Here is a 22061-nt window from a genome sequence, read left to right on the forward strand (position 1 = left end):
AATTATGAGGATGTCCACACGTTGTGAAAAATGTAATCAATGTCTCTGAACAACTTGTGTAGAAATTGTTGAATGGAAAACCTAAATTGCTATGTAAGCCTTCACTGAAAACACAATAAAATATTATTAAAACAAAAAAGCCCTATGGAGTACAGCTCTATTCTGACATGTGGGGTCACCATGAGTCAGAACTGACTTTATGACAACTCGTTTTTAGTTACTTTTTAAACAATGGATCTGAAGATAATGTTAAGGGGATAGCTGAGTGACACGCATTTCTAAATTCTTAAACATGGTGGTATTTGTCTTTTTATAAATATTTTTAAAACTTTCATTAGCATACATATGTTTCAGAGGAAGCCATTCATTGAGGGTTTACATACTCTTGTTGCATTTCCTAATTTGATAAGTAATAGCTTTGTGGTCCAAATATAAGTTAACACAATTTCATCATTAAAATCTGCCTGGTGCTCTCGTTTCTGTTTCTCTGTAGAGTAATGCTGTTTCAATTTGTGTAAGGTAGAGTGGAAGCTCTCTCTGCATGCCATCGAGTGTCTTCAGGGCCTTTCTGCTAGGGTGACCTCAAACAACGTCTACCATGCTTCAGCAGTTACACTACCAGCCTCTCAGTAGCTGATCTTTGTACTAACTGTAAGTTGCATGCAGGAAAAGCAGCTCTTGTGGGGAGGAACTGTGAGAACGGATATGCAGTTACCACAGCAACATGCCTTCATCTTCTGCCCTTTAGCTTTCGCCCTGCCCCAAACTGGAGAAGTTTAATAGTTGCATGTAGTACTGTTCCACTTACTCAAAGAGGACAACTAACTCCTGCCAGTTCACTGCGGTCCATTCACCAGCCCTGTGCTACAAGTTCTCAATCAGTGTTTACTTCCTTAAAATTCTGGTAAAGTATTTATAGCCACATTTTTGACAAGGAAAGTTCTCAATCAGTGTTTACTCCCTTAAAATTCTGGTAAAGTATTTATAGCCACATTTTCAATGAGGAAACTGAGGGCCAGAGTTATTTCAAGTTAAATTGTTCCAGTTCATACAGTTAGTAAAGTGAAAGAAGTGCAATTAGATCTAGGGCAGTCTCTCACCTTTACACCAATGGCTCACAAACACTGGTGTGTATTAGAATGTCCCCACCGTAACAACTTACCAGGGTTTTTCATTGGTTTTCCCCAACGTTTTTGAGGTACCACAAAAGTATGAGAATGACTGTTTAGCCCATGCTATCTTGCTTTGCCCTGAGAACATCCTATCCCTTGAAAAGTGCTTAGGTTGAAGGCACTCACTTACTCTCACTCACTGTATCTTCGTGGTAGGACCACAACTCTCCCAGATTCCCACTCCAGCTTCAGGACAATTGCTACAGAGCCTTCCCTCAATGACCTTCTTTCAGGGACATGACATTCATTTGTACCAAATTCCATTCTTAGCATCATCATCCTTGGACGTCTCCTACAACCCCTGAAGACTTGAGCCTCAGCCTATATAATCTCTGTATCTATTTGAATTATCTCTCTGTCTACAAACTTTTTAAACCAACTCTAGTCTGTTGATTTTAACAGATCACTCACATGGACTTATTCTGGGCTTTACCAACTGCAATTGCTCTATTTCCAAGGTCCTATTCTGGCGACAGTCTCCTACTCTCTCACATCTCTGGCACTCTCCTTGCTACAAAATCTGCTCTCTGTATTTATTGTGACTCACAGGCTTCTTCTTCTTCTTCTTTTATTTCTGTATGCCTTTTTTTTTTTTAATAATTTTTATTGTGCTTTAAGTGAAAGTTTACAAATCAAGTCAGTCTGTCACATATAAGCTTATATATACCTTACTCCATACTCCCACTTACTCTCCCCCTAATGAGTCAGCCTGCTCCCTCCTTCCAGTCTCTCCTTTAGTGATGGTTTTGCCAGTTTCTAACCCTCTCTACCCTCCCATCTCCCCTCCAGACAGGAGACGCCAACATAGTCTCAAGTGTCCACCTGATACAAGTAGCTCACTCTTCATCAGCATCTCTCTCCAATCCATTGTCCAGTCCCTTCCATGTCTGATGAGTTGTCTTCGGGAATGGTTCCTCTCCTGGGCCAACAGAAGGTTTGGGGACCATGACCTCCAGGATTCCTCTAGTCTCAGTCAGACCATTAAGTCTGGTCTTTTTATGAGAATTTGGGGTCTGCATCCCACTGTTCTCCTGCTCCCTCAGGGGTTCTCTGTTGTGCTCCCTGTCAGGGCAGTCATCAGTTGTGGCCGGGCACCATCTCGTTCTTCTGGTCTCAGGATGATGTAAGTCTCTGGTTCACGTGGCCCTTTCTGTCTCTTGGGCTCACAGTTATCGTGTGACCTTGATGTTCTTCATTCTCCTTTGATCCAGGTGGGTTGAGACCAATTGATGCATCTTAGATGGCCGCTTGTTAGCATTTAAGACCCCAGACACCACACTTCAAAGTGGGATGCAGAATGTTTTCATAATAGAATTATTTTGCCAATTGACTTAGAAGTCCCTTAAACCATGGTCCCCAAACCCCCGCTGTTGCTCCGCTGACCTTTGAAGCAATCAGTTTATCCTGGAAACTTCTTTGCTTTTGGTCCAGTCCAATTGAGCTGACCTTCCACGTACTGAGTATTGTCCTTCCCTTCACCTAAAACAGTTCTTATCTACTAACTAATTAGTAAAAAACCCTCTCCCACCCTCCCTCCCTCCCCCCTCGTAACCACAAAAGTATCTGTTCTTCTCAGTTTATACTATTTCTCAAGATCTTATAATAGTGGTCTTATACAATATTTGTCCTTTTGCCTCTAATTTTGCTCAGCATAATGCCTTCCAGGTTCCTCCATGTTATGAAATGTTTCACAGATTCGTCACTGTTCTTTATCGATGCGTAGTATTCCATTGTGTGAATATACCACAATTTATTTATCCATTCATCCGTTGATGGACACCTTGGTTGCTTCCAGCTTTTTGCTATTGTAAACAGAGCTGCAATAAACATGGGTGTGCATATATCTGTTTGTGTGAAGGCTCTTATTTCTCTAGGGTATATTCCGAGGAGTGGGATTTCTGGGTTGTATGGTAGTTCTATTTCTAACTGTTTAAGATAACGCTAGATAGATTTCCAAAGTGGTTCTATCATTTTACATTCCCACCAGCAGTGTATAAGAGTTCCAATCTCTTCGCAGCCTCTCCAACATTTATTATTTTGTGTTTTTTGGATTAATGCCAGCCTTGTTGGAGTGAGATGGAATCTCATCGTAGTTTTAATTTGCATTTCTCTAATGGCTAATGATCGAGAGCATTTTCTCATGTATCTGTTAGCTGCCTGAGTATCTTCTTTAGTGAAGTGCGTGTTCATATCCTTTGCCCACTTCTTGATTGGGTTGTTTGTCTTTTTGTGGCTGAGTTTTGACAGAATCATACAGATTTTAGAGATCAGGCGCTGGTCAGAGATGTCATAGCTGAAAATTCTTTCCCAGTCTGTAGGTGGTCTTTTTACTCTTTTGGTGAAGTCTTTAGATGAGCATAGGTGTTTGATTTTTAGGAGCTCCCAGTTATCTGGTTTCTCTTCATCATTTTTGGTAATGTTTTATATTCTGTTTATGCCTTGTATTAGGGCTCCTGAGGTTGTCCCTATTTTTTCTTCCATGATCTTTATCGTTTTAGTCTTTATGTTTAGGTCTTTGATCCACTTGGAGTTAGTTTTTGTGCATGGTGTGAGGTATGGGTCCTGTTTCATTTTTTTGCAAATGGATATCCAGTTATGCCAGCACCATTTGTTAAAAAGACTATCTTTTCCCCAATTAACTGACACTGGTCAGCTCTAATTTTTATTATTTGTTTTCTTCTGGTGCCTGATGGATTCTTTTGTTGCTCACTTTCTACTTGTTCAAGTTGTAGGGACAGTTCTCTGATTTTGGCTCTTTCTTCTTTTTGTATGTGTGCATTTATTGATATAAATTGACCTCTGAGCACTGCTTTTGCTGTGTCCCAGAGGTTTTGATAGGAAGTGTTTTCATTCTCATTGCATTTTATGAATTTCTTTATTCCCTCCTTAATATCTTCTATAACCCAGTCTTTTTTGAGCAGGGTATTGTTCAGTTTCCAAGTATTTGATTTCTTTTCCCTGATTTTTCTGTCATTGATTTCCACTTTTATGGCCTTCTGGTCTGAGAAGATGCTTTGTAATATTTTGATGTTTTGGATTCTGCAAAGGATTGTTTTCTGACCTAATATGTGGTCTATTCTAGAGAATGTTCCATGTGCGCTAGAAAAAAAAGTATACTTTGTAGTTGTTGGGTGGAGTGTTCTGTATAAGTCTATGAGGTCAAGTTGGTTGATTGTAGCAATTAAATCTTCCGTGTCTCTATTGAGCTTCTTACTGGAAGTCCTGTCCTTCTCCGAAAGTGGTGTGTTGAAGTCTCCTACTATAATTGTGGAGGTGTCTATCTCATTTTTCACTTCTGTTAAAGTTTGTTTTATGTATCTTGCAGCCCTGTCACTGGGTGCATAAATATTTAATATGGTTATATCTTCCTGGTCAATTGTCCCTTTAATCATTATGTAATGTCCTTCTTATCCTTTGTGGTGGATTTAAAGTCTATTTTGTCAGAAATTAATATTGTTACTCCTGCTCTTTTTTGCTTGATATATTTTTTTCCATCCTTTGCGTTTTAGTTTGTTTGTGTCTCTAAGTCCAAGGTGTGTCTCTTGTAGGCAGCATATAGACGGATCGTGTTTCTTTATCCAGTCTGAGACTCTCTGTCTCTGTATTGGTGCATTTAGTCCATTTACATTCAGCGTAATTATAGATATGTTTTTTTTTTCTTTCTTTTTTTTTATGTGTTTAGTGCTGTCATTTTGATGCCTTTTTGTGTGTGTTGTTGACAATTTCATTTTTCCACTTACTTTTTTGTGCTGTTTTTCTTTGTAAATTGTGTGTTCCTCATTTTCATAGTAGTTGAATTTATGTTTACTGAGTTATGTTTTTCTTGGTTTTTATTTTGAGTTATGGAGTTGTTATACCTCTTTGTGGTTACCTTAATATTTACCCCTATTTTTCTACGCAAAAACCTAACTTGTATTGTCCTTGTATCACCTTCTTTTCCTCTCCACATGGCAGTTCTATGCCTCCTGTATTTAGTCCCTCTTTCTGATTATTGTGATATTTTACATATTGACTTCAATGATTCCCTGTTTTGAGCATTTTTTTCTTTTTAAAATTAATCTTAATTTGTTTTTGTGATTTCCCTATTTGAGTTGGTATCAGGATGTTCTGTTCTGTGACCTTGTGTCGTGCCGGTATCTGATATTATTGATTTTCCCACCAAACAATTTCCTTTAGTATTTCTTGTAGCTTTGGTTTGGTTTTTGCAAATTCTCTAAGCTTGTGTTTATCTGTAAATGTTTTAATTTCACCTTCATATTTGAGAGAGAGTTTTGCTGGATATATGATCCTTGGCTGGCAGTTTTTCTCCTTCAGTGCTCTATATATGTCATCCCATTGCCTTCTTGACTGCATGGTTTCTGCTGAGTAGTTTGAACTTATTCTTATTGATTCTCCTTTGTAGGAGACCTTTCTTTTATCCCCGGCTGCTTTTAAAATTTTCTCTTTATCTTTGGTTTTGGCAAGTTTGATGATAATATGTCTTGGTGATTTTCTTTTTGGATCAGTCTTATATGGGGTTCGATGAGCATCTTGGATAGATATCCTTTCATCTTTCATGATGTCAGGGAAGTCTTCTGCCAACAGGTCTTCAACTATTCTTTCTGTATTTTCTGTTATCCCTCCCTGTTCTGGAACTCCAATCACATGCAAGTTATTCTTGATGGAGTCCCACATGACTCTTACGGTTTCTTCATTTTTTTTAATTCTTTTATCTGATTTTTTTTCAGCTTTATTGGTGTCAATTCCCTTGTCCTCCAGCTCCCCCACTCTGCATTCCAATTGTTTGATTCTGCTCTTCTGACTTCCCATTGAGTTGTCTAATTCTGTAATTTTACTGTTAATCTTTTGGATTTCTGAATGCTGTCTCTCTATGGATTCCTGCAACTTATTAATCTTTCCACTATGTTCTTGAATAATTTTTTGATTTCTTCAACTGCTTTATCAGTGTGTTCCTTGGCTTTTTGTGTAGATTGCCTTATTTCATTTCTGAGGTCATCCCTGATGTCTTGAAGCATTCTGTAAATTAGTTTTTAATATTCTGCATCTGCAATTCCAGGATTGTATCTTCATTTGGGAAAGATTTTGATTCTTTTGTTTGGGGAGTTGTAGAACCAATCATGGTCTGCTTCTTTATGTGGTTTGATATCGACTGCTGTCTCCGAGCCATCTATAAGATATTGTAATGATTTATTTTACATTTGCTCACTGAGTCTTATCTTGTTTTCTCTCAATATATGTAGATGGGCTACTAGATTGTGCTGTCTTGATTGTTGTAGCCCTTGAATCACTTATGTCCTATTACCAGCTGGTTTGGGCTGTTACCAGATATATAAGCCTAAGAGTCCATTCACTATTCTTGAGTAGAATCTGATTTTGGGTCACCAGGTGTGTGGTGCAGACTGTCACCTATCCACCTAGTGGAGCAGTGGTGATAGTTGTGTGCACCAGATTCTAGTAGCAGCAGGGGGTCACACTCCAAGGGGGGCAGGATGCTGACAGGGTTCCCCCAAGTGCCAGTGAGGTAGGTGTGTCTCTATTCCTAAAGCACTTTGGTTGGTGGTCTCTGCAGCTGTACCTTAGGCACCCAATGCATGTACCTCTACAGATTGGTAGGTATCACCATCCTCAGACCCCTAAGGCACGAGGCTAGGTGATCTGGGGGGAGCTTCAGCCCTCAGTTCGCCATTGTTGGTCAGTGAGGGCTCTGTTTAATATGCAGAGATATCAGACCTGGTAAACTTGTCTTTCCAGTAATCTGCTAAAACAATTACAGTCAGATCCCTATCAGAATTGCCTTTGCATTATAATAGCCACCTTGTTCCCTATAGTGATGAAAGCCCAAGACTGTGGATCTCATATGCTTGGATGGAGCTGGTTCTATATTTTTAGTCCAATTTCAGGAAGTCAGGGAAGGATTTTTGGTCCCTGGGTTTTTTGTAGCTGCTTCTCTCAGGCCAGGAGAATGGGTTAGGAAAAGACCAAAATCAAAAACAAAAACCGCAGAGCACTTCACTCTCTGACTCAGGAAATTCCAATGTTAATGAAGCCACCTGGGAAGGGGAGGGGAGGGATCAGATAGATAGGAGAGAGTAGCACCCCAGAATACAGACAAAGTTACTTATCTTGCTTGGTGATGACTGTTTTATCTGAGATTTCCGAGGTGTGTGTAGCCTGTGTGCGTTGGCTGGGTTGAGACTGCCCCCGAGGGTCAGGACTGCATCCTGTGCTTGTGCTGTCTCAGAAGCCGGGGTCAGTTCCTCCACTCCCAGTCCAAAGCCCAGCGCCAAGGTTCCCCGGCTGGGACGCTGCACTCCAGGCTCCAAAATCAGTTGCTGCCTCCCTGTGACTTCTCCTCCTGTCAGCCGTGTCGCTGTGCTGCTGCCTGCGTGCACCGGCTTGGCTTCCCCTGAGGTCACTTCTGGGGGCTAGGGCTGCATCCCATGTTTGTGCCACCTCAGGATGCCGTGCTCAGCTCCCCTGCACCCCGTCCAAAGCCCGGCACCAAGGTTTTCTGAATGGGACACTGGCTCCAGGCTCCAAAAGCAGTTCTTGCTTCCCCATGGTTGCTCGTTCTCAGTCTCTGTCACTCAGGTCAACTCTTTAGATCTGTGTTTGATGGCCAGAGTTCGTAGATTGTCATGTATGTAATCGATTCACTTGTTTTTCCGAGTCTTTGTTGCAAGAGGGATCAGAGGTAGCTTCTACCTAGTCAGCCATCTTGGCCCCCTCACAGGCTTCTTATATCTACTTATTCTCTCAGTCCACCCCAACTTTTTTTTTTCTATAGCTGGCACCAATAATCACTAATCACAACCATGTTCTACCAGTATCTTCAGTAGTCTCACTCTCATTACATTCCTATGAATTAGCTCAGCCAATCATTGATCAAAAAAATTTGTTACCTTAGTTTCTACTAAGTACCAAAACCAGTTGTTGTCGAGTCACTTTCAACTCATGGCCACCCCATATATTTTAGAGTAAAACTATGCTCTATAGTGATTTCCATGGCTGATTTTTGGAAGTAGATCACCAGACCTTTTTTCTGAGGCAGTCTGGGTGCATGCAAACCTCCAACCTTTTGGTTAGCAACTGAGCGAGTTAACTCTTTGCACCACCCATGGACATCTTCTACTAAATAGAACTATACGAAATTGGAAAAACCGCGCTGAAGGACATCCCAAAATTTGCTGTTGCTTGGCGACACTTTAAATCAGATCTCCCCCCCTCCCTTTTTTTTTTTTAATTTTCAACAGTAGTTGATCCAAACTTTTCTGCAGTCCTTAGGCCACCTAGCCAACCTGGACCCCTGATCCCCTGTAGTTCAGCTACATTTAGCTTTTCAGCAAACCCCAAATGCCAGGCTCTTCCATGATTCAGTGCCTTTGTTCCTGCTAACCAGACTGCCCTTTTCTCCCTTCATTCTCTGTCGAGTTCTACTCAACCTTTAAGGCCTAATTCAAATGTTACCTTTTCTGTGATGCATTTTCTGAATTCCTAGGCAATGCCTTTCCTCTGTGCTCCGTTACTTCTTTTTCATACATGTCTTTCTTTTCCACTAAACTGTGAGGCAAGTGTAGGCTGTCTTCATTATTATGTCATCTCTCTACTGTCTGTCACTCTGATTCAGGAGACTTCCCCACCTCAAGTCATATTAAGTAAACAGAAGCTTACTTGAATATTGTAGCAGACATGCTCTAGAGCCCAGGCACTTCCTGTCTAATACTGTAGCCACCAGCCCCGTGTGGCTACTGAGCACTGAAATGTGGCTAGTCTAAATTGAGATGTGCTGCAAGTGTAAAACACACACCAAGTTTCAAAGACTTAGTAATGCAAAAAGAATGTAAACTATCGCATTAATATTTAAAAAAATTAATTTCCTGTTGAAATAATAGTATTCTAGATATATTGAATTAAATAAATTATATTACCCTGATTAATTTTACCTGTTTGTTTTTATTTTTTTAGTGTGGGTACTAGAAAATTTAAAATTACATTGTGGCTAATGTATGTTTAAGATAGTGATGTCTAAATAAATAATTCATGATCAGTATGAATATTGTGACTAATATGGGCTGGTAACAATTTAGGAAGATTTTTCAGCTATAAACTGTGTGTATAATCTTATATTTAAAAGAAGATCCTATTTGTTTGATCCTCCAAATCATTTTGAAATTCAAGTTTCTTATCTATATGAGCTTAAAATTAGAAAGAAGTAGATGACGACACCCCAACCTAATATCAGAAAATTCTATAGAATTCTGTCCTAACACACACTTGGATAACAACTATAATATAATCATTCTCATTATCCAATATTCATATTCAAGTCCTCAAAGTTACAAGGTAGCATAGGGTAGCAAAAGAAGTCAAAGCACACACACACACACAAAACTCACTAATAAACTTATATAATGACTTTCTACTCAAACATTCCTGTCTCCTATCATTAATTCTTAATCCTTGTAGGAAGAGTCAACATCTTGGTAGGGTTTTTGCTAATTTTGCAGTAGTGTCAACATCCAACAATACAATACAAATGTGATAAGTCAACTGCAAAGTAAAACTGCAATTCTTACAAAAGATTCAGGATTTCAGAAATTTATATGAAAACCACTGGGAGATAAGCAACTGACTATAATTAGTTAGCATTTAAAGGAGAACAAATCAACAAATAATGGCTCCATTAGGCCTTAATATGAGAATGATTTAAATGTCAAAAGATTATGGGAGTTCTTTGGAAAATTGATGATGACCTCTTGTACCTTTTTAAATGACCCCCTTTACGCTGAAGTAGGAAACCCTGGTGGTGTGGTGGCTAAGAGTTCAATGGCTAACCAAAAGGTCAGCATTTCAAATCCGCCAGGCTCTCCTTGGAAACTCTATGGGAGGGCAGTTCTACTCTGTCCTATAGGGTCACTATGAGTTGGAATCAACTCGATGGCAATGCTTTTATTTTTTACTTTGAAAGTCAAATGTGAAAAAAAATATGCTGTTCTGTGTACCACATAACTTTGCCAAAAATATTGTGGAATTTCTTTACACTCATTTTATTCTTTTTTGTTTCTAAAAATTAATCCATAATTGAACTCTCACTTAAGCATTTAAATATGAGGGGGAGGAGGGATGAACTCAATTTCCAAAGTTTTACTTTCATTTTTCAAAATAAAACCCCATTTAAATCCCTTACTCCACAATTTATTTTGAATTTTTGGTTAAAGTAGATTTGTTTTAAACAGTCTTTTTCTGGTACCAGTTATCTTCAGATAATTGTGATGGCTAAATATTAAAAATCATTATAAATTCTCTCAAATAGGATAATGGTAACTTCTAAGTAAATTTTTAATTAAAAAGTTTGGGTTTATGAAGTACCTATATCACACTGAATTTTGCCACTAGATATAGTCATTCCTGATTTAAATTTGTTAGGCATCTGAACATAACCTGAGTGTTTACATTTCAGAGAGGAATAAAAGACAAAATTGGCAAAAGAAATAATGTAGCCAGCATAATCTGACAATTTTGAGGCTTACTCAACCAAAAGGAAATGGTGGTTTCAAAAGCACCTTTGCTGTTTCCTTTGGACATTCTAATTCTCAATTTTTTTTCTTCTGTTAGCAGGTTCGTTGCTAAAACAGCTTGTAAACCATGACCTGTCAGCTGTGGCTCCGAGGGACAACTATGTTTTTATTACAGGCCATAGAGAATTATTTGATTTCTTAATTTATGTGTACGTATATCTTTAACAAAAACAAATTTTAATAAACAAGCATGTTTTTTTAAAAGCTTTAAATCACAAATATTGCTGTAAGTAAAATATTGTCCTCCGTCTCTGGCCCAGGAGTCTTGTATCTTCTTTCAGTATCCTTGAAGCTGTGGTAATTTGTTAGCTTGCAAATAGCATAAAATCTTAGACCCTTCACAATTCTTGACATAAAACCATTCAGCTTTTCTACTTATTCTCATGTTGGTTTTGGAAGTGGTATCTTTCAAGAATTTGTCCATTCCCTCTCAACTCTTGAATCTATTGCCAAAAAGTTATTAATTATATTCACTTACTATTCTTTTAATTTCTCTAGGCTTTCTAGTGGCGCCCCTTGTTTTATTCCAAATGTTGGTAATTCTTCTTTTCTCTATTTTTTTTTTTTTTTTCCTTGATCAATCCTGCCAGGGGATTACCAGTTTTATTAACCCAACGTACACAGGCTCAGTCAGGATTCCATGGGGCTGCCATTGAAAAGAGGGTTAAAAGCTTAGGCCAAAGTCAGTGCCAGGAACGATGAATCAGACAGAGAAGAAGGACTGGGAAATAGCCAGCTTGACCAGAAACCAAACAGGAAGTTTATCATTGGTCATTATCCGAGGTCATCTGAGATCTAAAATCAAAGTCAACAAAGCCAAAGCCAAACACAGTCACACAGAAACAAGTGAGTTTTTACTGATGGTCCTTTTATAAGGAGTATATCCATCACTGATGAGACCACAATTTACAACTTCACTCACAGGTGTGGAAATGTAGGAGGACACACTTTGACTTAAAACTCAAAGAAGAAGAAAACTAGGACTAAATATATTCTATTTCTTTTTTTGTGTGTGTGTTGAGCTACTAAGACATGTCAATGTATTAAACCACTAATAAATGTCATGGATTGAATTGTGTGCCCCCCATATATATGTCAACTTGGCTGGACCATGATTTCCAGTATTGTGTAATTGTCCACCATTTTGTCACTTGATGTGATTTTCCTATGTGTCTCTATAATGTTAATGAGGCAGGATTAAGGGCAGTTATGTTAATGATGCAGGACTCAATCTATAAGATTAGGTTTTGTTTTAAATCAACCTATTTTGAGACATAAAAGATAGAAGCAAGTAGAGAGACAGGGGGATCTCACACCATCAAGAAACAAAAACTGGGAGAATAGGGTGTCCTTTCGATCCAGGATCCCTGCACTGAGAAGCTCCCCGACCAGGGAAGATTGATGACAAGTACCTTCCTCCAGAGCCAACACAGAGAGAAAGGCTTCTCCTGGAGATGATACCCCGAATTTGGGTGTTTAGCCTACTAGGCTGTGAGAGAATAAATTTCTCTTTGTTTAAGCCATCCACTTGTGGTATTTCTGTTATAGCAGCACTAGATAACTAAGACAATAAACATGATTGTATTTCATAGATTTGCATGAGTATTTACACTCTGAGAAGAAGTCCATTAAACAGAAACTCTTGCATTTTGAGTTTCATTGTCTTGAGGTTGTTTCTGAAGGGAAAGGAGGGATGTTAGTTGGACAAAAATCCATTTACAGTGGCCTAACTACCAAACAGGATAATGGTAACTTGCAAGTAAATTTTTAATTAAAAAGTGTGGGTTTATGAAGTACCTATGTCATACTGAATATTGCTGCTAGCTATAGTCATACCTGATTTAAATTTGTTAGGCATCTGAACATAACCTGAATGTTTACATTTCAGAGAGGAATAAACGACAAAATTGGCAAAAGAAATAATGTAGCCAGCATAATCCGACAATTTTGAGACTTACTCAACCAAAAGGAAATGGTGGTTTCAAAAGCACCTTTGCTGTTTCCTTTGGACATTCTAATTCTCAATTTTTTTTTTTTTTTTCTGTTAGCAGATTCGTTGTCTAAAAGAATAAGAAGTTCAAACACAGGGAGTCCAGGCCTGATGCAGGAGCAATGAAATGTCATTAATATCTCAAGCTCTTTCTACATTTCTGCTCTGTCATCTTTAGTGTGTGGCTTTTCTGCTCATGCTTTTTATCTCATGGTCACAAGACAGATTTCTCTATTTACAGCTTCTCAACCACACTCTAACCATGAAGGAAGAGGAGGGAAGGGGCGGTGCTGCATCAGACTGGAGATACAATGGAGATACCTAGTCTCTGCCTTATGTAGGACACATACAAATAAAACTTAGCAGAAGTTACGTCACAGAGATACCAGAATCCTCAACCAAGTCACCTGTGGGCCTTACATTAACTCTACTGAAAGAATTTCTTTGTCCTTGGTTCCTGTGTGATAACCTCTAAAAGCTTAGGAATTCCCCATTGACTATCTTTTATGAGGCCTCCAGACCACACCTGATGGTTTATGCTAACGAGGTGACTCAGGTGGGGGCTAGCCATGCCAGAAAAACCAGTTGACTTTATGGGAGATGGACTGACTCAATCAATCATGACTCTTAATGAGGTCCTAATAAAGGCCAACTAGGCAATGGGTTTTTTTTTTTTTTTTTAGGCAATGGGTTTAGACGTGGTTTTTAGTTGGTCCTTAGGTGGTGCAAATGGTTTGCTCTTGGCTACTAACCAAAAAAGATGTCAATGGGTTTAGGTATGGTTTCATCAAGCTCATTATGGTTCTTCAACTTAGAGAAAAATATTTTGCCTTCCATAATTCTCATGTAGCTAGGGAAGTATGTGTGGGGGTGTAGGTGGGAGAGAAAGTGGAGTGTGATGGGTGTGATATTCCTAGGTCTCTTAGTTAATAGCATCTCAATGTAATCCACATCTCACTATCAATCTTAACTAATCAGATCAATGGAATAAAACGAAAGTCCAAAAAGAAATGCAAGTGTTTCTAAGAATTTAATACATGGCAGCATTTTACCAATGTTCTCTCAAAAGCACAGCAGATATGTGAGAAACTGCTTGATGACTGTAAGCATGGAACACTACATATTCTATACCCAGTTTAATGCCTTCAAGTAGATTCTAATGACCCTGTGTGCTTCAGAGTAGAACTGCACTCCACAGGATTTTCTTGGCTATAATCTTATGAAAGCAGATCCCCAGGCCTTTCTTCTGAGGCAACACTGAGTAAATTCAAATTCCCAGCCCAGTTTGTTGTTGTTGTGTGCTGTCAGTTACAATTCATAGTGACCATACAGCACAGAGTAGAACTACCCCCATAGAGTTTCCTAGGCTGTAAATCTCTGTGGGTACAGATCATCAGGTCTTTTCTCCCATGGAGTGGCTGGTGGGTTCAAACCACTGACCTTTCGCTTAACAGCCAAGCACTTAACCACTGTACCACTAGGGCTCCCCAACCCGGTTTAAAACTAAAAAACCCCAACCCGTTGCCGTTAAGTGTATACCTTTCAGTTAGCAGCCGATCTCTTAACCACTTCACCACCAGGGCACCACCAAGTTTAGCAATCCCTAATTCAAATTTAGCCTATCAAAGGCTCTGAGAACTTATGTGGTACATAGTAAAGAAATAAGCTTAACTTTGTTAAATTCAGCATTTTCAAATCCAAAATTGTATCTGGCCAAAATTGTGGTTTTTTTTTTGGCATATGTACTTGAACATTATTTAAACCAAAAAACAATGAAACCCGTTGCCAACAAGTCAATTTTGACTCATAGCGACTCAACAGGACAGAGTATAACTGCCCCATAGGGTTTCCAAGGAGCAGCTGGTCGATTCAAACTGCCTACCTTTTGGTTAGCAGCTACAGTTATTAACCACTGAGCCGCCAGGGCCCCAAGCATTATTTTTGGAGTAATTATTAAAAAACAGATTTCAGGACAACTGGCTATCAGTTTGGGAAAAATTGAGGTGATATTATTGCAATTTCACTATGGTAACTGTGGTATTTCTGCATCCTGAGCATTTTCCCATAGCTTCATGTAGCTATGGTTTGGCTGTCAATCATGGTGCCCTGTCTCTCCATCTTCAATTACTGGAATGAGCACATGACCTAAATTAGGCCATCAGATTCTTCTCAATCCTCTTCTGCATTCTCTGGATATGGTGATTGGCTCTGTATGGGAACATGATCCATGCCAAGCCAATCAGAGGCCTTCCTAGGATTTGGGCTGGAGCTAATAAGGCAGATTGTCCATCCTTCTTTGTGAGATATAATGATATAGTCCTGGGGTTACTGGGGTTATTTTTCTTGCTACACAGAGAGATTCTAAATAGCACTACAGGCAAATAAAAATGCAAATGACAAACTGGGGACAGATATTGCAACCATTTGACAGTAAGGTTAATTGTGTGCCATCAAGTTGATTCTCACTCATAGCAACCGATGATGTGACAGAGTAGAACAGCCCCACACGGTTTCCTAGGCTGTAATCTTTATGGGAGCAGGTTGCCAGGTCTTTTCTCCCATGGATCCGCTGGTGGGTTTGAACCACTGACCTTTCGGTTAGCAGCCGAGCTCTTAACCTTTGCACCACCAGGGCTCCTTGACAGTAAGATTGGATTCCTCGAATATAAAGTATTCTTATATACCAATAAGAAAATAATAAAAACTCCAAACATGTATGGGCAAACAATGCAAGAACTGCAAATGGCCAATAAGCGTAAGAAAAAAAAGTCCAACCTCACTAGCACTAAAAACACAAATTAAAATATGGAGTTGCCATTTGTAGTCTGTCAGATTGACAGAGCGTAAAAAGAATGATAGCACTCTATACTGGGGAAGGGATGGAGAGGCAGGTACTCATACACTGTTCCTATTGTTAACATTTTCCAAAGTTACTTTGGTAAGGCATAACAAATGCCTTCAACATGTGTATACTGTTTTATCCAGACATCTTAGTTCTAACAATTTATCTCAATAAACGGACAAATGCTCAGATACGTGTGTGTGTGGCAGGGCTTGGTCTCAAAGTATCAAGCTAGTTCCTTCCCTTTTCTCTCTCATGTCTGTCTTGCGGGATAGCGTTGCACACCAAACACAAGAAGAAACCACCAGCCTAAGCGCCAGGGCTGGTCCCTAGGCACTTCTGACTTTGTGAGCATCTTCTTCCATAAAACATTATTAAAAATTATATTTTATGACTGTGTTGGTATAAAGACAAATACAGTCCAGGCTGGATTAATTACTATACGTTCATTATTACTGTATTCATTTTTTTTTTTTTTTTAAAGAAAACATTTTTGAGGGCCCTGAAAAGTATCATGGGCCCTAGGTACTTCCTACTGTGCCTCCTGGGTAAGTCAGCCCTGGATTTAAGTCCTGGACCCAAGGAGAGAGCAGCCAGAGCAGCAACCAAAAACGAAAACAAGATGGAGGAAGTTCTAGAGAAGACCAGTGAGTAGAGTGGAAGAAACTCAGAGAACCAGCTGTCCTTGTGCTCTTCTCCTGCTACCAGCTGGTCACTTGTAGAAGAATTAGCACTTTAACAGTACTGGACATTTGTAAGTCCCTCTTTCTAAGAATTGTGTGGAGAGGGAGATTAACGGGGCAACTGCCCCCAACACCCTCAGCAAGTGGGAATAAACTAAAGTAGTGGGGAATCTCATTTCTAGTTGGACAACCCACAGTCACTGTCATTTATGTAGTATGTTAGAAAGGATATGAATGTCCAATAATATGAGGCATATAGAGCATACAATGGAAATTTTTTGCAGCCATTAAAAGTGATGTAGATATATTTTATCGACATGAGACAAGAACAGATGATATGAGGTTTGGCTTCCAACATTCATAAAAATCAGGGTTGTTTGTTTTTTCTGGCTTATGGCTCCTAAGCCAATTACCACTGTACTACATTATGTCAAGACTATAGTTTTCATGTAAGATTTAGAGACCACCCACAAAAGCAACGTCATTTTGCTTACACACAAAATGTACTCATTTATGCAGAGAAAGCCACTTTCAGGTCCCTTCCACCATATTTAGGAACTTGAACTTGGTGTAAACTTCATTACCTTGTAGATTCCTAAACTTGTTAATTGCCTGGCATTTCTGCACATGGCCAGGCTATTTTATCAGGTAAAAATTTTCCTTGGGTTTTTAGGTGGAAAAAAACCTGATTAAGTATCCTACTACTCTCACTCCTATTTCCAAATCACGACTATCCCATTAGAAATTGGCCACATCCACAATGCTCATTCATTATTGCCTATCCAGGACAGCCTTTTGTCCAAGTTCATAGCTACAGACTCAGAATGGCTGCCTCAATGCTGGAGTCTTCTGTCAAGATTGCTCCTTAAGGGGTGCAGACATATGGAGGAAGGTTGCTAAGGACACATTCTCTTGCTCTCCACTGTTCTTTAAAATGCTGAAATAGGGTTGCTTGGCTGAACTACCACTTACCTTTTCCTTCATCTCGCATCTTTTATTATATGCTCTGCCCTACCAGAGGAGGCAGTGTTGAGAAATGTTCCAAATAACAGGCAGCAAATACAGCATGACCAAACTCTCCACTCTGTTTCCTCCCAGCCTATGTTCAAAGAATTTGACAAGTATGTTATCTATAGAGATTTCCTTCCTTCGGGAGGTGGACTCTATAAGCACCAGATCTGCCTAAGTCACATGGGAGGCAGGACTGATCCAGCCTATTAATCCTACTGGAATTCTAACAGTCACATTTGTATAGTGAGTCACAGATTACTAGAATTTAATGTTCTTATTTTGGAGACATATAACTGAATCTCTGCTCTTAATAAGGATTGGAATTAAAAAAAAAAGTTTAAAAATTACTTGGGTATTTATGATTTGAGTTACAACTTTCATCTCTATCCCTGCACACACAACTCCAGAGATCTCTTGTGAACAGTTCAATTGGTGATCTGTCTTAATGGCCCTCCGATGTGAACTTTGTAACAATTCTTTTAACATGGAAATTACCCTTAATGCTCTGTTGCTCCCAACTTTGTGTAATAGTGGCTTAAATGGCACATTTTAATTTTCATTTACTGCACTGCTTTGGGGTTGATATGAATTATTGAGAGCATCCTTAGTAAGATACTTCCTATTCCTAGTTCATCCACTCTTGTATTGTCTGTGCCAGAAAATGCTACTTCTTGAATTGTTGATATCTAAGTTTGAGTATTTGTGGACAATCTGGGCTTGTAGCCTTTTTCTTGTTTTTGTCAGGGACTCAGTTATAAAGCTAAAAGCAGAAAAAAATGTCAATACCTTAGAAAACCCAGTGAAAATATATTGCTCCCATGGGTAACGGCTCAGCTTAGTCAGCTTCTCACTTGTGCGTTTAGCCATACAAGCTTGGGATCTGTTTACTGACTAAAATGCAGTCTTTGACTATTTTTAAACTGCACAATCCTCAGAATTGAGAACAATTTCTAGGATTGTGTCTTTGTTGAATCTATTGATAGTTAGGTTATAAGCCTGTGCACACTTATCTCAAGGACCTAGCACAGCCAAAGCTTGTACAAATACATATATCACTAGGACATTTTTCCCCAGGAGAATCCGCCTTGAATATCTATCTGGATCCCTAATCCAAAGGGCTGTTATTAGGCCCAGAAGGGGTCAGTGAACCATCCCGTGACAAAAGAAAAACCACAATAACAAAGTGACTGCTCTAATTGTAACCATGTGGATATGAAAAGCTGAGGGGGGTGGGGAAAGGAAGGCAGAACAATTTCCAGGAAAGTATAAGTTTAAAGAAATATAATAGCATGTCCAATACATCCATAATTCATACATGTCCAGGGTGGAAATATGCCTAGGACAGAGGTTCTCAACCTCAGCACTACTGACAATTTGGACCAGATAATTCTTTGCTGTGGGTGGCTGTCCTGCCAGCACCTCTCCAGGTGTGACAATGAAAGATGTCTCCAGACATTGGTAAATGTCCTGGGGGATGGGAGGAGGGGGACAAAACTGCCCCCAGTTAAGAACCACTGGCCAGTAGTTATCATATTCCAAGAAATTAGCTGGAGAATATGTAGACTCTAGATATGCATCTGAACATTCAGAAATGAATTTATTCTTAGTCCTGGGTTGAATCACTTCACAAATCCAAGGTTAGTTTTTGCATTTTAAAACTGGAGGCAATACAAAAAAAACAGAGTGGTTTTGAGTATTAAATAATTTTGTGAAAGCACTTTTGAAGTGGTATACAAATATGTAATAATAATAATAAATAAAATCACTGTAGAGATCCAGCCCTTTTCTCTACTTACAATGTAGTTAGGAGGCTGAGTAGAAAAGAGGCTGACTTCATAGAAATAAAAAAATTTAATCTCCCTAAAGTGTAGTTCTTGGGAAAAAAAACAAAACTTAAGAAATAAAGGAAAAAAACAAACAAACCCACAAAAACAACACTTCCCCGCCTCCCCCAAATTATCAACCCCCAAGAGGAGGTTCCAGGGCTTTTTCAAATAATTCTCATCTTGCCCCATTTTAGAACAGACTTTTAATATAATATTGACACAATTAAAAGAATAGAGCTAATAAATATAGAGTTAATAACAGTTGGTATATTTTGCTATGCTAGGTATTTTTATTCAGTTCATTTATTAGTATTATAAGTGACAAGTTGTTCATTTATCTTACTAATTATATGAACTGTAAATGCACATATGGAATAACTACAATTAACTATTTTTAAAAATTTGTTTTATTTCATCAGCTAAATTTAGAAGCAGCCAGACTGCTCAATCACAACTAATCAAATTTTTGGCATTTATGAACCCTTGGTGGCAATAAATTATATCATTTAGTAAAAAATTATAGCAAGGCTTTAATGAAATATTGAACATGAAGTAGAAATGATAAATTTGTCTCCTAATAGGATGTACAAGTACCACCTCAAGCATTCCAAACACATACACCACAAAAATGATGATATTAGATGCCTTGGTATCACATGGAAAATACCACCATCCTCCACTATGATAGTAGTAATATAAACAACAAATATTTATTAAATGGTTGTTCTGAACCCAGAACAGTCCTAAGTACCTTACATATATAATCTCATCTAATACGTGAGAGGTATATGAACTCATTACAAAATAGCTAAACCAGAGATACAAACATATTTATGAAATGGAAATTCCCTTCTTTAGCAGGATACTATTGTGAAATCTTAAGATTAGTGTTTCTATCATCACATCTTTATCGTTCTATGTGTCCAAGAGCTTACAATACTTACTACACAATACATGGTTTTTGTTTACTTATTTTTTCCAATTTAAATTTGTTGAATGGGTCTGGTAAAGAGAAAGGAATAAAAGTTATTGCAATAGTGGTCTGTATATTTGCTTTTTTGTTAAAGGTCAGTGTTTTATTATTATTATTTGCTTTTTTCATATTATATTTTTGGCTTATGCTAGTGGCTAGTCTTCCTCTTCTTCCTCTTCTTCTCCCACTTCTGCCTTTTCCTCCTCCTCCTCTTCCTTTTCCTCTTCCTCCTCTTCCTTTTCCTCTTCCTCCTCCTTCTCTTCTTTTTCAGTTTCCTCTTCCTCCATTTTCCTTTTCTCTTCTTCCTCCTCCTCTTTCTTTTTCTCTTCTACCTCCTTCATTTTCATTTTCTCTTCCTTCAACTTTCTTTCTTCCTCTACTTCAGATTCATCAGGAGTAAATGTCATCTGTTGTTCCAATAAGATATTTGGAAAGCGGTACTGTACTATCAAAACTAGTATGGTACATAGGATAAAACACAGTAGTCTCAGTATTAAAATAAATATGCACAGTGGATCACACACAATCGGCCGGGGTACTTCCCACCTTGGATACCAAAATCGGTAATCTGTAAATAAAGAAGCAATTGAAAACTGGAGTTCACACAGAGAAGTTAAATCAGTCAAGAAATAAAGGGCAACAATACATACATATGACTTCGTCACGATCTGCATTACCTAGAAAGAAAAAGAAAATTCTTAAAGAATTACATAAAATTTCTTCTTTTTCTAGAGTATAAGATAATCTTTCCAACCATAGTGTCACCATTCTCCTAGTTCCCAGGCATCATGCAATCATCTTTGATGTTCCCCCACAAACCAGTCACCAGTTGTAAAGTACAATATATTCTCCTTTAAGAAAAGTCACCTGGTTTCCTAAAGAGGAGTGTAAAAGTTTGTATAGGAGAAAATGTGGATTCTAGTACTAACTAAATCACTGTGTCACCTTATACGTCACTTCACTTCTGCCCTCTAAAGTTTGTTCCAGCTCCAACATCTCTTTTTTCCACCCCAGATCACTCGAAATTAATCTTCTGAATTTACTTACTTTCCTCCTTTACCTCTTATTTTCAGAAGCTTTTAGTTGCTCTTCATTTCCTAGTCAACAACATTAACCTTATAGCTTGGCATTTATTATTTTTAGCTATTTAACCCAAAACAATCATAACATTCTTCAGAAATTAAATTCCCATTTTCTTCCCACCTGGATAGAGAGGGTCAGTACTACTACTCCTGCTTCCATTGGGAAAGAGAATGGGAAAGTAAATGAGTTCTCACACATAGATGACCCAATGGCAACCATGGGCTTTGTCTTGCAACACTACTACCTTTGGGGGAAATTTTAGAACTCACTCTCTAGGCACCATGGAGATAAATTGACCTTTTGTTGGATCTCTGAAGGTATTTTAGTCTTTTTGTGCTCGGTCTTCTTTTTTACTTCATATTTTATGAATGCTTTCTATTTTAGGGCTGTTTCTTTAAAAAAATCTCTTAGTATATGATCTGTATTTCTTCTATTCTATTCTTTGTATGTGTATTTCTTTAAAAAAATCTTAGTATATGATCTGTATTTTTTCTGTTTTATTCTTTGTATGTGTATTTATTGATCCCTTAGAATGAACAATGATGTAATTAGTATGTTTCTTCTTTGCATTTGCTTTCACTTCCCATCACTGATTTTCATTGGTCACATTCTTCTTTTACTTATGCAAATGATTTAATGTTTAAATACATTTAAATTTACTGATACCTTTATTGTCTGATTTATCAGATTTAAATAATATCTTTTATCTCCTGGCTATAAAATTTGAATAAATAAGTGTATTTTTCTACCTCTCCCTTCTCCTTCAAAATTTTATTAATTACATCCTTTGTATGTTGCCAAAATTTATTACATTCACATTTTGTTTTGTAACTAAAGCCAGCAGGCTTATTCTAGTCATTCCATCAGTTACTAAGATTGCTTGCTTACTATTTGTTCTTCTGC

General features: G+C 38.2%; 2 protein-coding genes across 5 annotated transcripts in view; both read right to left on the minus strand.

The window, feature by feature from the left end:
* GLIPR1 (GLI pathogenesis related 1) overlaps window positions 1-22061 on the minus strand; it is a 121031-nt gene that overhangs the window by 38983 nt on the left and 59987 nt on the right. For 2 of the 4 annotated variants that reach the window (XM_064283805.1, XM_064283804.1), the window contains exon 2: window positions 20726-20752. The exons of the other annotated variants lie outside the window; for them this stretch is intronic. The gene's annotated coding sequence lies outside the window, so the exon portion shown is untranslated. The remainder of the gene's footprint in view (window positions 1-20725; window positions 20753-22061) is intronic. 4 annotated transcript variants of the gene reach the window in all.
* The window catches only part of GLIPR1L2 (GLIPR1 like 2), a 79391-nt gene continuing 60052 nt past the window's right edge, over window positions 2723-22061 (minus strand). Inside the window, 2 exon segments of the mRNA XM_023539658.2 lie at window positions 2723-20643; window positions 20726-20752. Coding sequence (XP_023395426.2) covers window positions 20231-20643; window positions 20726-20752 — 440 coding nt within the window. The 3' untranslated portion in view covers window positions 2723-20230.

The sequence above is a fragment of the Loxodonta africana genome, chromosome 4, assembly GCF_030014295.1.
Source record: "Loxodonta africana isolate mLoxAfr1 chromosome 4, mLoxAfr1.hap2, whole genome shotgun sequence".
Taxonomy (NCBI): Eukaryota; Metazoa; Chordata; class Mammalia; order Proboscidea; family Elephantidae; genus Loxodonta; species Loxodonta africana.